This window comes from Rhinolophus ferrumequinum, chromosome 24, assembly GCF_004115265.2.
Source record: "Rhinolophus ferrumequinum isolate MPI-CBG mRhiFer1 chromosome 24, mRhiFer1_v1.p, whole genome shotgun sequence".
Taxonomy (NCBI): Eukaryota; Metazoa; Chordata; class Mammalia; order Chiroptera; family Rhinolophidae; genus Rhinolophus; species Rhinolophus ferrumequinum.
In genome coordinates, this window is record NC_046307.1 from 20,461,741 (window position 1) to 20,474,735 (window position 12,995).

The 12,995-nt window shown below is 37.1% G+C and overlaps 1 protein-coding gene across 3 annotated transcripts in view; it reads right to left on the reverse strand.

The window, feature by feature from the left end:
• JAKMIP2 (janus kinase and microtubule interacting protein 2) overlaps positions 1-12,995 on the reverse strand; it is a 140,839-nt gene that overhangs the window by 12,694 nt on the left and 115,150 nt on the right. For 2 of the 3 annotated variants that reach the window (XM_033096678.1, XM_033096676.1), the window contains 5 exons: positions 10,575-10,643; positions 8,192-8,269; positions 6,207-6,410; positions 3,372-3,437; positions 1,105-1,175 (listed from right to left, as the gene is read on the reverse strand). In XM_033096678.1, coding sequence (XP_032952569.1) covers positions 1,125-1,175; positions 3,372-3,437; positions 6,207-6,410; positions 8,192-8,269; positions 10,575-10,643 — 468 coding nt within the window. In that variant the 3' untranslated portion in view covers positions 1,105-1,124. The remainder of the gene's footprint in view (positions 1-1,104; positions 1,176-3,371; positions 3,438-6,206; positions 6,411-8,191; positions 8,270-10,574; positions 10,644-12,995) is intronic. The other variant, XM_033096677.1, reaches the window with a different exon arrangement.

Sequence of the window (12,995 nt, forward strand, 5' to 3'; positions counted from 1 at the left end):
GAAGAAGGAATAAAGTCAGAGGGTTGGTTATATGAGGACATAACATTCTGGACATATCTAATTAACTCCTTCTTTGTACATGCTAAAGCCCTTTTGCTTGTCTGTCCCACAAGCAGGTAATGGCGTTGATACCCGTGGAGAGAATGTGTCTCTCTTCCCCTTATCAACTTGCTAGAGAAAATGTTAAGTAACATGAGCTCCAAGAAATATCCCTGAATACCCTAACTTAATAGGATAACCAAAGTTGACACAGACTGTGATAAATGGATTTAGAATAGCAGCTCGCCGTTCCTCATTTAAAAATAATAGTATTGAGATTTGTGGTTTCTGTACCTGGGTGGACATCAAAATCATCTCGTATGCTTGGTAAAAAGATAGACCACTTCTTGCTCGCCACCTCTCCCATCCTATATTTCACTCCATGTCAAGTAACCTGCTTTGTTAAGTCTGAGGAAGGCCATGGCACCTGTATTTTTAATAGCACCTGAAAATCATTGTCTAAGATTATTCACAGTATATGTATTCATGAGATATGGACTTAATAATCTAGTAATAAGACTCTTCTTTTTTGTCTAAATTGACATTGAAAATTATCTTATTTGAAAACTCAAGATCCAGTTTTAATTAATAGCCTGCTTTCCTGAATTATGATAAAGAGAGATGGAAAGAAAGGGTTAAAGAAAATCAGTCATTATTAGTTTGTTAAGATTCACAGCAACCAGAATTTTCAAGCTGGAAAAGATACTAAAAATATACTCCTATTTCTTCACGTTGCAGCTGTAGAAGCAATCTTTCTGTGTAATGACTACGATGAGAATACTGAGATCTGTATAGAAATCATGGTTTCCCAAAGCAAAACAGTTACTAGGAAAAAAAAAAATTATTGATTTCCATTATACTTCATAGTTCCTTTATTTCTCTACCAAACACCCAAATGGATTAAATCTAGTTCTCATTTTATGGCATTTAAGCTAGTCAAACCAAGTGTATAATTTTAAAACATGGGCAAAGTAACTATATACATATACATATATATATATATATGTCATCCTTCTTATCAAATACCTGTTAGAATCACATTTTGAGAATTAAATGGAATCTTACCTTTAAGAGGCACCTTGACATCAAGGCCATAGAATAAAGGCAAGAGAGAAGAACAAGAATAGAAACAGAAACTGCAGAAGAAAAAGAAGAAGATTATGTAAATCTGAATTTCTGTAGTGCCATTCAGGTAGTACAAAACCTCAGCTTTTCCACATTGATCAAGTCTGATCACTTCTCACATACACACCAAGTACCTTTTCTTTCAAGAAAACATACCTTTTATTTGTCTACTGGCAAAGCAATGCAGTGACAACTGGTGGTCAACTAACATCTACTCATAAGTTTAGAAATCTGAGGGGGGGTGTCTTAGAGATAACTGGAAGACTTTTGCCTCGTTATCACTCTTCAAAGCACTCTGTTGCACATGACGTCTTCGAATATTGGGCAGGAGGTTTGCGTATTTCCTTTAATGCCATTGTTTATAAACCTCTTATTTCACTATGGCAAAATTGTATGAACAAGCTATAAACATGGTGCTAAGAGCCATGTATTGGTGACGATTCTATTAGTCTGAGATGCAGGAACTCTGTCCTTTTTTTTTTTTTCATTCCTTGAAGATGGAGAAAGATGGGATGGGACCTATACTATAGCAGACACATTATCTCATTATCATAAATGTTTAGGAAGGTCAGACCTACTGAATTCTGACAGTGAACATAATCTTAACCAGTCTCCTAAATTTTCCATGAAGATGGATATAAAAAAAATTCTTTTGTTTGTTGTGTGTTTGTTTGTTTTCCTCAGGTAAATGGGGACTGAACTGAAAATTTCTGGGTTAGAAAGGTCTTAATTGTAACTTCCTCCTTGAGCCAGCCCCAGGATGATTTAATAATTAGCAGAGAAAATGAAGAGAGCCAAGAGCTCGTCATTGAAAACTATGGAAAATGGAAGACATCAGGTTTGTCCGTTGATAACCAGGTAAGCCGTGGAGCAAACCCTTCCTTCTATAGTCTTCATGCCAAACACTGGGAAATTAGACTAAGTCCTTGGTTAACATTTACTTTGTTCAATCCCATAGAACTAAATAGCACACTTGAGAAATGAAAATTCAAATTTAAAATTTTGCAGAAGATGTGTACTTTATGATTTAGAACTTTAAAAATTATACTTTTAAATTTGACTTACATTTTCTTAGAGACTCCTAATATTCACATGTGTGACCTCATGGAACCCATGAGAGGAACTGAGGGAAAGTGTTAGCGTCCCTATTTTCCAGCGATGGCTTAGACACAGGAGGTGAACGAAGTCACTTACCCAAGGTCAAATAAGTACCTGAAGACCCAGCCTACACAGAATCCAGGTGACTGACGGTCTGGCTAATGGCCCGGTGAACGGCCCCTACCAACTCCCTGTAGTCTCACATATGTGGACAACTATAGAAGCAACTTGGATGAACCAAATTCGAATCATTGTCTCAGAAATGACAGATGGCTTGCTATTTTCTTCTTGAGTGACCAGGAAGATAATGCAAAACAACCGTATTATTTTGCGACAGAGGTATGCAGGCAGCTATTTCCAGTCAACTAGACTGGAACTCCAGAGAAAACTTCTTGCCATCCTTGCTTTGTTCTTCAGCAGGGCGACTCCTGGTTCTCATGGGCCGGATAATTTTCTGTTGTGCAAGACTGTTTAACACACTGCAGCTTGTTCAGCCATCCCTGCGTGAGCCCCCTCCCTTCTTCCAACACACACACATTTTCAAATGCCCTCTTTAAGAACTATACCACTTTACCCCCCAAAATGTGCCAGCAAACTTTGAAGAAGAAGTGACTCTTTCAGACCACTGCAGGAAGGGAAATGAGGATGTGATATGAGGACATAATTATCCTATATCAATTTAAATTTCTGAATTCATTACTGAAGTAAAACTGCAATACAAGAACAAAGGGTTTTTTATGAATAATAATGGGAAATTTTTTAAAAGGTGCTAAGATATTTTAAAAAGAAAGAGCTAAGAAGAGTAACAAAAGTCAAAACAAAAACTTTTGGAAAGGAAATGAAGACGAATTAGAGGAAACTGAGGGAAGAAAACACTTATCGAAAAGAATAGGAATTAATACAAAAGGCAAAATGTCAAGTCTAGGTTGCTTAAGGCAGAACCTTTGATGGAATCCTGGGGCCTGAAGGTGAAGTTTACGTCACCTACAACTGCCTATGCAAAATACACAAAAAACAAGAAGAAAGAAAGAACACAGAGAGAGTAAAAACGATATTATCTTCTGACTAAAAAATAAAGACTAAAATAGATGTTAAAATTAACCACATACCTTTTCTTCTAAGTCCTTTATCTGTCTTTTTTGGATGTCTGTTTTATCTTCCAAGTCACGAATTCTCTGAAGAAAGAAAAAAAAGGGAAGGCATTAGTGGGTATTAGGTTGAACAAAAAGATTGTTCACCAACCGAAAACAGAAAGAAAGCTTTCTATAAAAACGTTAACATTAGTACTAGCAGCTGGAAACGTCACATATACATTTTTCCATACCCATTTTTACACGTTCAAAATTACCTGTATTTATGGTGGAAAACCATTGTCATTGATTATATTTAAAAAATATTTGCTGCCTATCTCTACTGCGTCTATCCCTGCAGATTTCCTCCCTGTGAAAGGTACAGTCTTCACCCCTTTGTCCTTGGGTTTGACCTTAGGACCTGTTTTGGCCAGTGGGATGTGATTTGTGCCACATCCTAGAAGAGACAGCAGTATGAACCAGGTCTAGTGAGCAAGAAACAAACTTTGTTGTAAACCATTTGGATTGAGATTTTTGGTTGTTTATTATTACAGTTAGAAATGGCTAAAGCTGATTCACACAAATGTAAACAATCCCATTGTTTTTGCTAAGCTTTCTTTTCAACCTTATTTCAACTCTGTGCCAGGGTAGAATTTCTTCACAAAGCACGACTGGCCAGTTCTCATAAAACAAAGTAGAGATTACATTGCCACAAAATTCCAAGGAGGAAACTGATAAATTGGTAGGGGGGAGGCAGGGGCGGGGGGGAAGCAAACATAGTAAAAATAGCACAAGTAATCCTGACGACAAAAAAGTTCCAGGACTATTTTTGAATTTATCCGTCAACTATATAATAAAATTCCAGTAACTTAAATAGCACAGATTTGAAATCAACATTATGTAGACAATTATTTGCAAGTGAAAAAAAGTCTTCCAATTTCTCTCTGGCAGTGTAAAGGCCTTTTCTGTTTATAGCACATGGTCACACAGTGTAGGTTTGTTATTTAATGACTCTTTTGGCAATCATTAGAAAAGGGAGAACTGGAGGCTAAGAATAAAACACTGGAAGCCAAATAGGATGATAATACAGAAAGAGAGGTTTTTATAATTCAATGTGGGAGAAAAAGAAGGAAAGCTAAAATGAAAAATATGTGAACTTGGAAATCCCATCTCCCTTTCTCTAAAACAGCGGTTCTCCATTGGGAATGGTTTTGCCCCCCAGTGGACATCTGGCCATGTCTGGACATTTAAAAAAGTTATTTATTTTAAAGAGTACAATGTTGGAATATTTTAATGAACGTTTGTTTGGGAAATAGAAAATGTCTCCGAGACTTAGAAATGTAACGTACCTATGAGCTCAGACTGGATAACTTAAAACAAAACAGATAAAACCATCTCCTTTGGGAGTGAAGTATCTTATCTGATTAAAGAGAAACTCCAAGGTTTCAATAAAGAATAAATTTAGATAACTATTTGTCTACCTTAAAAATAAACACTTCTGTGGTCCCATGGCACAACTCCTGATTTGTTGAAATTAATTAAATATTATTGCAGCCTAATAAACTTATGCAGAGGACCCTTTCATTCCCTGACAAAAGGAAAGGACGCCTGCAATACTGCAATGATGCCACAGAGTCTGTAATACCAGGCTTTAAAAACTCTTTCTGGGGTCAAAATCCAAATCTTTACTATAGATTCTCAAGGGGCACTGAAACACACAAGTATATATTTATCATTTCTGGGACAAACGTCTTTAGAGTTTGCTGTTAACTTGAATCATCTGTTAACCTATAAAGGTCCACAAAAGCTCCTGGCTACATCTGAAGTGTATTAAGTGTCAAGTTCCCCAGAAATTGTTCTTACTGGTGCCTGTTCCTTTTCCATTCACCCCCATCTCTGATGACCCCATGATTCTTAGTTCTTGTACAGTCCATCTGGATTTTGTACCAGCTGCTTGGTACAGCTTCTGAGTACCAAATACTATAGCCTGGCACGTTCAATTCTGGAATTTTTATTGAATCTGCTTTGTGACCTTGTACTTACCTGTCAAGCTATGACGTGAACTAAGAGTTGGATTAAGACTTTTGGCTATAAATTAATAATGGGTGTCTATTTTGAGTCCTGCTGGTCTAGATGAATCATATAAATCATACATGACTCAAGCTACATTATGACAGTAGGTGCAGTGGGTATGTGGCATTGGAGTCAGGGGTTCTGGGTTGTAATCCAGGTTCTGTTGCTTTACTATCTGTGTCACCTTGGGCCAATCACATAAGCACCCTTATCTGCAGTATCATTATCTACTAAATTGGGATAATAAGGATACTTACCTTAGGGGGCTATTGTGGAGATTCAATGAAATGACGTAAGTAGAGCCCCTAGTTTCCTTCCTGACATATAGCAAATGTCAGGAAGCAAGTGGCAGCTTCCAAGCTTTGTTGTTATCACTGTTTATTCTGGGAATAAAGACAAAGGCCGTCTTCACTTTTACCCTATTCAGATTATTTGACCAGGCTAGGTTCTGGGGGACGAGCAACAGGAGGAAAGCATTATTTCTGTCCAGGAGAAAGGCCTGCTTCCTTGCTTAACGGAGATAATCAAGATCCATGAGATTCACAGGATATTTCTTGACCACGCAGTTGCCAAAACAGGAGTAATACACAATGCTTCTGAAATGCCAATTTTCTTAAGCTTGAATTATAAAACTGTCATCCTGCATCTGAGTGTAGGTAGGAAACAATAGCTCTTTATTTTACTCTCTGAAACTAGCTTCTTGCTCCTGGGCTTCTCCATACCCCTACTCAATGCCACGCACTCAGTACCCAGTTCCATTTGCCTAGCACCAACCCTGCCCAGAGGTCACGCAATTCTCACCTGATGGGCTTGCTGTAAAAGCTCCATTCTCTCCTGCAGGACCTGACAGTCGTATTCCCTGCTCTTCCTCAGCATTTGCCGACGTAGCTTTTCTACTGCTGCCCTCAGCTCCTCTTGCTGTTTGTCACTTAATAATTCACCAAACTTGATAACAGTTTCTTGCTGCAGAGCATTGTACAAAGTAGCTTCTAGTTCCTGGATTCTCTGGCAAACAAAATTAGAAAAGTCTGACTTTGGAACTTCGCATTTATGTGTGGTGTGTGACTGTACACAGAAGTGTGAATGTGGGGAGAGATGTATTGTTTTTAGTTTTACAGGATAATAGCAATAAAATAAATGTTACAGTTTATCCAGCCTAAGTAAGGACTCTTTTGATTACCTCCTTTATAAGGTTCCATCAGAGTCATCCAGCCAACACATTAACTTCTCGGATGATAAAAATTTGGTCTTTTTCTTGGGATTCTGTCCATTTCACAACTTGCATTTTTAGAAAGTAATTACTTTGCTATAATAATTGTATACCCTTCTAGTCTCGAATGTAGCTGGAAATAAGTTTGTTTACTCTTCCATTTGACAGCTCTTCAGATATTTAAATACATCTATTATGGTGTCCATACTTTTAGAAAGAAGTATTGAAAAGTGGTCTAAAGTAGAATAAAATACTTGAAATTGGAGATATATTTCATGCATAAAATTCCACCTCTCTTCCACATGACACACCTCTGTACTTGAAGATTGCTTTACAAGCTCCATATTTTTCCTTACAATAAAAGTTTGGCAAATATGATCTAAACATGGTCTAGAGTCTCTGGAATTGGTTTGTTTTGTAATACTCTGAGATTTACATGTTGTTCTTGCTATAAAATGTCTCCTTCACTTTTCTCTTTTTCAGATGAAGATTCTACTGTTTCTTATATCCTAGGTTTTTTCTTTTAATATCCTTCAGATACAGTTGCCAAAATCTGTAATCTTGCCCCGCTAAGCAGCAAGGATAAAAGGAGAGTGAGGGAGAGCAAGAATCATATCCTTCTCTATTCTCTAGAGACCAACTCACTCTCTCCTTTCCCTACTTATCCAGTAATGCTCAGACTCTCTTATTCATTTTGGAGGGGAAATACTAATTCATCTTTGTGTTAAGCAGAAACAAAGTGCTTCACTTTTTCCCAAAAGTGACTCAAGCTGCTTCCAGGAAAGCATTGTAAAAATCTCTACTAGCAACTCCTTGAAATGGTCCTCTTTTCAGTTTGCGATTTTCCTCTTGAGTCATTATTGTGAATTAGTGTGTGTGTGTTGGGGGTGTGTAAGGGTTGCATACGGAGAGGAGACATACAAGCTGTAGTCCAACATTAGGAATTACTTATCATGATTGTGGTCCAGGGGAATGGATCAAATGTGCTCCTCATAATATTCAGTGGGAGAGAAAGAGGTGCGGCCCACTTACTGATGCAGCCTTACTTACTATGACTGGAGGCCCCCGTGCCTGGAGCCAGATGTAAACACTACCCACTTATCACTGTTGGCAGAGTTCTTTCACTCTCTAACCTCACGTCCTCATATGTAACATAGGAGTAATATTACCCACACCTTATAGGGTTGTTGTGAAAAATAACTGAATTAAAATATATACAACAAACAAATACTTTATTACTCTATCCCTAGATTAGGCTGCCACACGACTGGATTTCAGATAATTTCTCTGTAATTTACATGGCCATCTAATCTGTCTTTCATTAAAATATTATATAATGACATACATTTAGTTTTTAAAAAATGAAGTATAATGAAATACTATTCAGTATTATAAGAATGTAACAGCAAAGAGCTAGGGATATATTTGTTCTAAAATTAGAACTGGAAACCACTGAATAATTGAGTCGCATGTTGTAGTCTATTTAAGTACGTGGCATGACAAATTAAACAGGATGTTTTTCTCTACAATATATAATTGTAAACACTCAGGGGTCATGACTGCCAATTGTACCTACCATATATGCTTGGTCGAGAGCTTGTTTTCTGTAGTCTAGTTCTTCCTCCAGATAGCCTTTGATTTTGCAAAATTGTTCCTATAAAAAAGGGCCATGTTGATAAACAGTCAGCTTAGTTAACTAGAAAGTGATATATAAATTGTATTGATTAATGTTTTCTCTAATTCCATCACAAGACAAATCACTAGTATTTGTAGGGTCATCGATTTTGTCAGGGAAATAGTTCAACTTTCATCGTCTCACACAGAGAACAAGAAAATCAATGGAAAGAAGCATAAAAGATATAATGAACAATCCACATGGAATGCTTTGAAGGATTTTTATGCCAAATCCAAGAGTCTGTGATTAAGGATAGATTCTGACAAGATAAATGTTCATTAATAAGTATACGTGTGCAAATACATTCTGATAGTGTATTTTTATAAGAATGTTATAAAATGAAGAAGAGTCGTACAATAAAAATCTTATCCAAAGTTATCTGTGTATGATTAGCAAACAGAAAGATAGATAACAATTTAGAGAGTGGTGGCAATTCTACCCACAACCACAAAGACACTTAAGGAGTGAATGCCCGCTCCTGCTGCAAAGCCAGAGTGAGCTGGGAGACTGCCATCTGATATTTTCTTCCTCGTCGTCAGCTTCTGTGTGCCTCTCATGTTGTAAGCATCTTGCTATTAGCATTTAAAGATATATCTTTGGGTATAACATAGCCCCAAGTCTAGTCAATTATGTCTTTGTGTGTGTAAGTGCCTTCAGTGCATAACTGCCTGCATGAAGCAATTTTGCTGTTGACCTTCCTGATTACTTCTGAGCTCCAGTGCCTAGAACAGTGTCCGGTACTGGCTGGGTGCATAATTAATATTTGTGCATTTAAAGAGTTTTCAAAGGTATTTTGAATATAAACAGTTCTTGCTACATGCTTTGACTTTACAGCCTAACCTCCTGGTAAAATGTAAACCCTGTGTAAAGCACAATCAAGTGATGTGTGTGCTGTCACACGCTATATAAAATGCAAGTTGTTCTTATTATAGGCTTCCTTAACCTGATAGGACTCACTACCCGTTTTTTTACTAATAATGACATTAATGACAAGAGAGTTATAAAATTCTATTATGTATGGCTGTAAGTTAATAATCACCAATTCCTAGGCTTGGGGATTTAAAAAAACGTATGGTGGTAAAATACATACAACATAAAATTTACCATCTTAACCATTTCTAAGTGTAAAGTTCAGTAGCGTTAAGTACACTCACATTGTTCCACAACCCATCTCCGGAACTTGTTCATCTTGAAAAACTGAAACTCTACACAACAACCCCCCATTTCCTCCTCCTCTAAGCCCCTGACAAGGACCATTCTATTTTCTGTTTCTACGCGTTTGAGTACTTTAGAATACCTTAAATAAGTGGAACCGTGTGTATATGTCTTTTTGTGACTGATTTATTTCACAACGTCCTCAAGGTTCATCGTAGCATGTGTCAGAATTTCCTTCCTGTTTAAAGGGTGATTAATATTTCATTGTATGTCTATGGCATGTTTTGCTTATCCATTCATGCATCGATAGACACTTGGGTTGCTCTCCTGTTTAAGCTATTGTGAATAATGCTACGTTGAGTATGAGTGTGTGAATAGCTCTTCAAGACCCTGTTTTCAATGACAGAAGTGGCCATGCTGGAGCATATCATAATTCTATTTGGAATTTTTTTAGCAACTGCTGTACTGTTTTCCATAGTGGCTGTACACCATTTTACATTCCTATCAACACTGCACAAGGGTTCCAATTTTTTCATATCCTTACCGACACTTGTTTGTTTGTTTTATGGTAGTAGCCATCCTAATGGGTGTGAGGTGGCTTGGGGATTTTTATTTTGCGTGTGTGTGTGTGTATTGAACTTTTTTTTTAATTAAAATGTATTGTGGTGAGAATCATTAGTAAAATTACATAGGTTTCAAGTGTACAGTTCTCTCATACAGCATCTATATATAACATTGTGTGTTCACCACCCAGAGTCAGTTCTCCTTCCATGACCATATATTTAACCCTGTTTACGGCGCTTGGGGATTTTTAAAATCAGAGTTACACCCATCATTTCTATAATGTTTGCTATAATTATAAATGGTGAATAAATTATTTAGCCTAAGAAAAGAAACACCTAACTGGATTTTCTTTAGCATTAGTTTTGGAAATAGTACAAAAATATAACATGATGTTTTTTGGAGAATATTACTTGAAATTATTGGATACTTCTGGGAATTTTGTTTCAGTCTATGCACAAAATAATGGGAAGGCTACAAGCTCTTTCATCAGTGACAGATAAAACTGATAGAAAATAGTCATTTTCCATTTGCCTTCATTTTTATGATACCTCATCTTTGCACTCACCATGTCACTTTCCAATTCCATCATTTTCCGGTGCAGGGCAGCCTCTGCTCCTTCAATTTGCTGGATCCACTAAAGAAGAAAAAGCCTTTGACATGATTGCTTGATATGGTGTATATGGTACTCTCTACTGAGGTGCTTAGTCTCACCCCCTTAGAGTTCAGGAAGCAGACTGAGAACTGAAGTGAAACTTGGTACATTTTATCTCTTAGTTCAGAAACAAGACCATAGTTTTCCATTCATCCATTCACCCAGCAAATGCATTCATTGATGCCTACCAAATGTTAGGTAATGGACTAGATACCAGGGCTGTGATGGTAACCAACACATTTTTGTCCTCATTGGAGGACTCAATGGAAGGCTTTCTTAGAAGTGACAATTGTACTGGAATCTGAAGAATGAGTCAGAGATGGTTAGGTAAAAATGAGAGGCAAGTTCCAACCAGAAGGGACGCCCAATTCTCCATGGATGGAGGGAAAATGATAAAAAAAAGGCGGCCAGGTGAGAGTGGAGCAATGGTATTTTTTTAGTATATAAAATTGAGTAAAGCTAAATGTTGAAGAATCATTTTTGTTAAGTAGAGACATTTTAACTCATATAAAAAGAACTTAGAAATTTTTCCTAACACTTGAAACATATCATTGTTATATGTGTTAGCACTGATCAACATCCTGAATAAATTTAGACTTTGAATGTTATGTTGTAAGCCTACCACATATATGACTTAACAGAACAAATTCTTATAATGTATCTCTGCCAAGATAAACATCAGCTTATCCTTCAGGAGGCAATTGGGCAGCATAATAATCAAGTGGGTGGGTTCCAGAGGCAGACTGCTTTCGGTCTAATTCCAATTCTAGCTTTTCATGATTGTGTGGCCTTGAAGGGTTACCTGATTTCTCTAAGACTCAACTTTCTTATTTGTAAAATGGGACTAACAATGAAGTCAAAATTAAAAGATGTATTTCACATAATGAGGGAGTAGAGTTTTTCTTTTTTTTTTTTTTTTTAAAGAGCAAATCCCAGGTATTGTTTCACATGTAAATACTTCAGTATGCATCCCTAACAGACACGGCCTTTAAGACAAAACAAAACAAAACAAAAACATAATCACAGGCCATTTCCACACCTCACGGAATTAACGTTAATTCCTTTTGTCTTCTGATACCTGATCCATATAAACATTTTTCCAGTTGTCAGCAAAATGTCCTTTTTTTTTCCACACTTGGTTTGCTTGAATCAGGATGCCAAAAAAGATCATTTCATTATTACTTAAGTATCTCTTTATTTTATAGCAGTCCTTCCCTCTCCCTCTGCCATTTTTTTTTCCTTGATGGTATTGTTTTGTTTGAATAACTTAACTGGCTTATTTAACCTGTAGAATTCTCTCATTGCAGACTGGAGTAAGCTGATTGTTCACTCAAGGTTTCATTTAACTTATAACAGCTTTTTACACATTTGGGAATTAAGAAAGCATCTTAAGGGTCTTATACATTTCTCATTTTATCCAACCAGGTATACATGACTCAACTATGCACCAATTGTCAAGGCACCCCCAATACCGCCAATTGTCAGTCTTCTCCACTTGGCTCTTTCCTGTTCTCTCACTCTTCCTGCCATTTACCAGGTTTAGACACACGGGGGCCAGAGCACACTCTGTTGCTCTTCTGACAATCCATAGGTTGGGCTTTCTGAACAGTGAGCCACCACCAACTCACAGAATCAGTTGGGAACAATTTGTATGTACACACACAAGGAAAAGCCTATAAAAAGAGCCATGCTCCAGTTTACCACCTCTCAACTGTTAAAGAGAAAACCACAGGCCCAAAATGGCATCATTTGTGCTAAAGCCCATGATACCAAACCTAATAATTAGTATCTGACCTAATTATAGTTTAGACCTTAACCAGATATGTAATCTTAATCAACCAATCTGGAATTTTCTGGTCAACACTAACGACGTAATCTGTCACGTGGGCCCTTCTCTATCCCCCATAGGGAGAAGAGGCAATCTATATGATAAAATCTTTGCTGTTTCCTCCCCCAACCCTCCCAAAAGATGTTCAGACCTACCTAAAAATAATTTCTTTTCTTTTGCTAATAGCTCTTTTGCCCCACCCTTCTTCCTATAAAAACCATCTGTTTTGTACAACCCCGAGGAGTACCCTTCGAGTTGCTAGATGGGATGCTTCCATATTCATGAATATCTTAATAAAGCCAATTAGGTCTTCAGATTTACTAGGTTGAATTTTGTTCTAACAACAAAACCCTTCTTAATTGGTTTCCCAACTTGACAGGGATTGCTTGAATAATGTAATTTAGAGGGGTTTCCACTTTTTTGTTAAGAATTAATATTTTTAAGAGACTTCAACGCAAGAATTATCACCTCACTGCCCACTAGTGTGTAGACTGTTTGGGTATGTG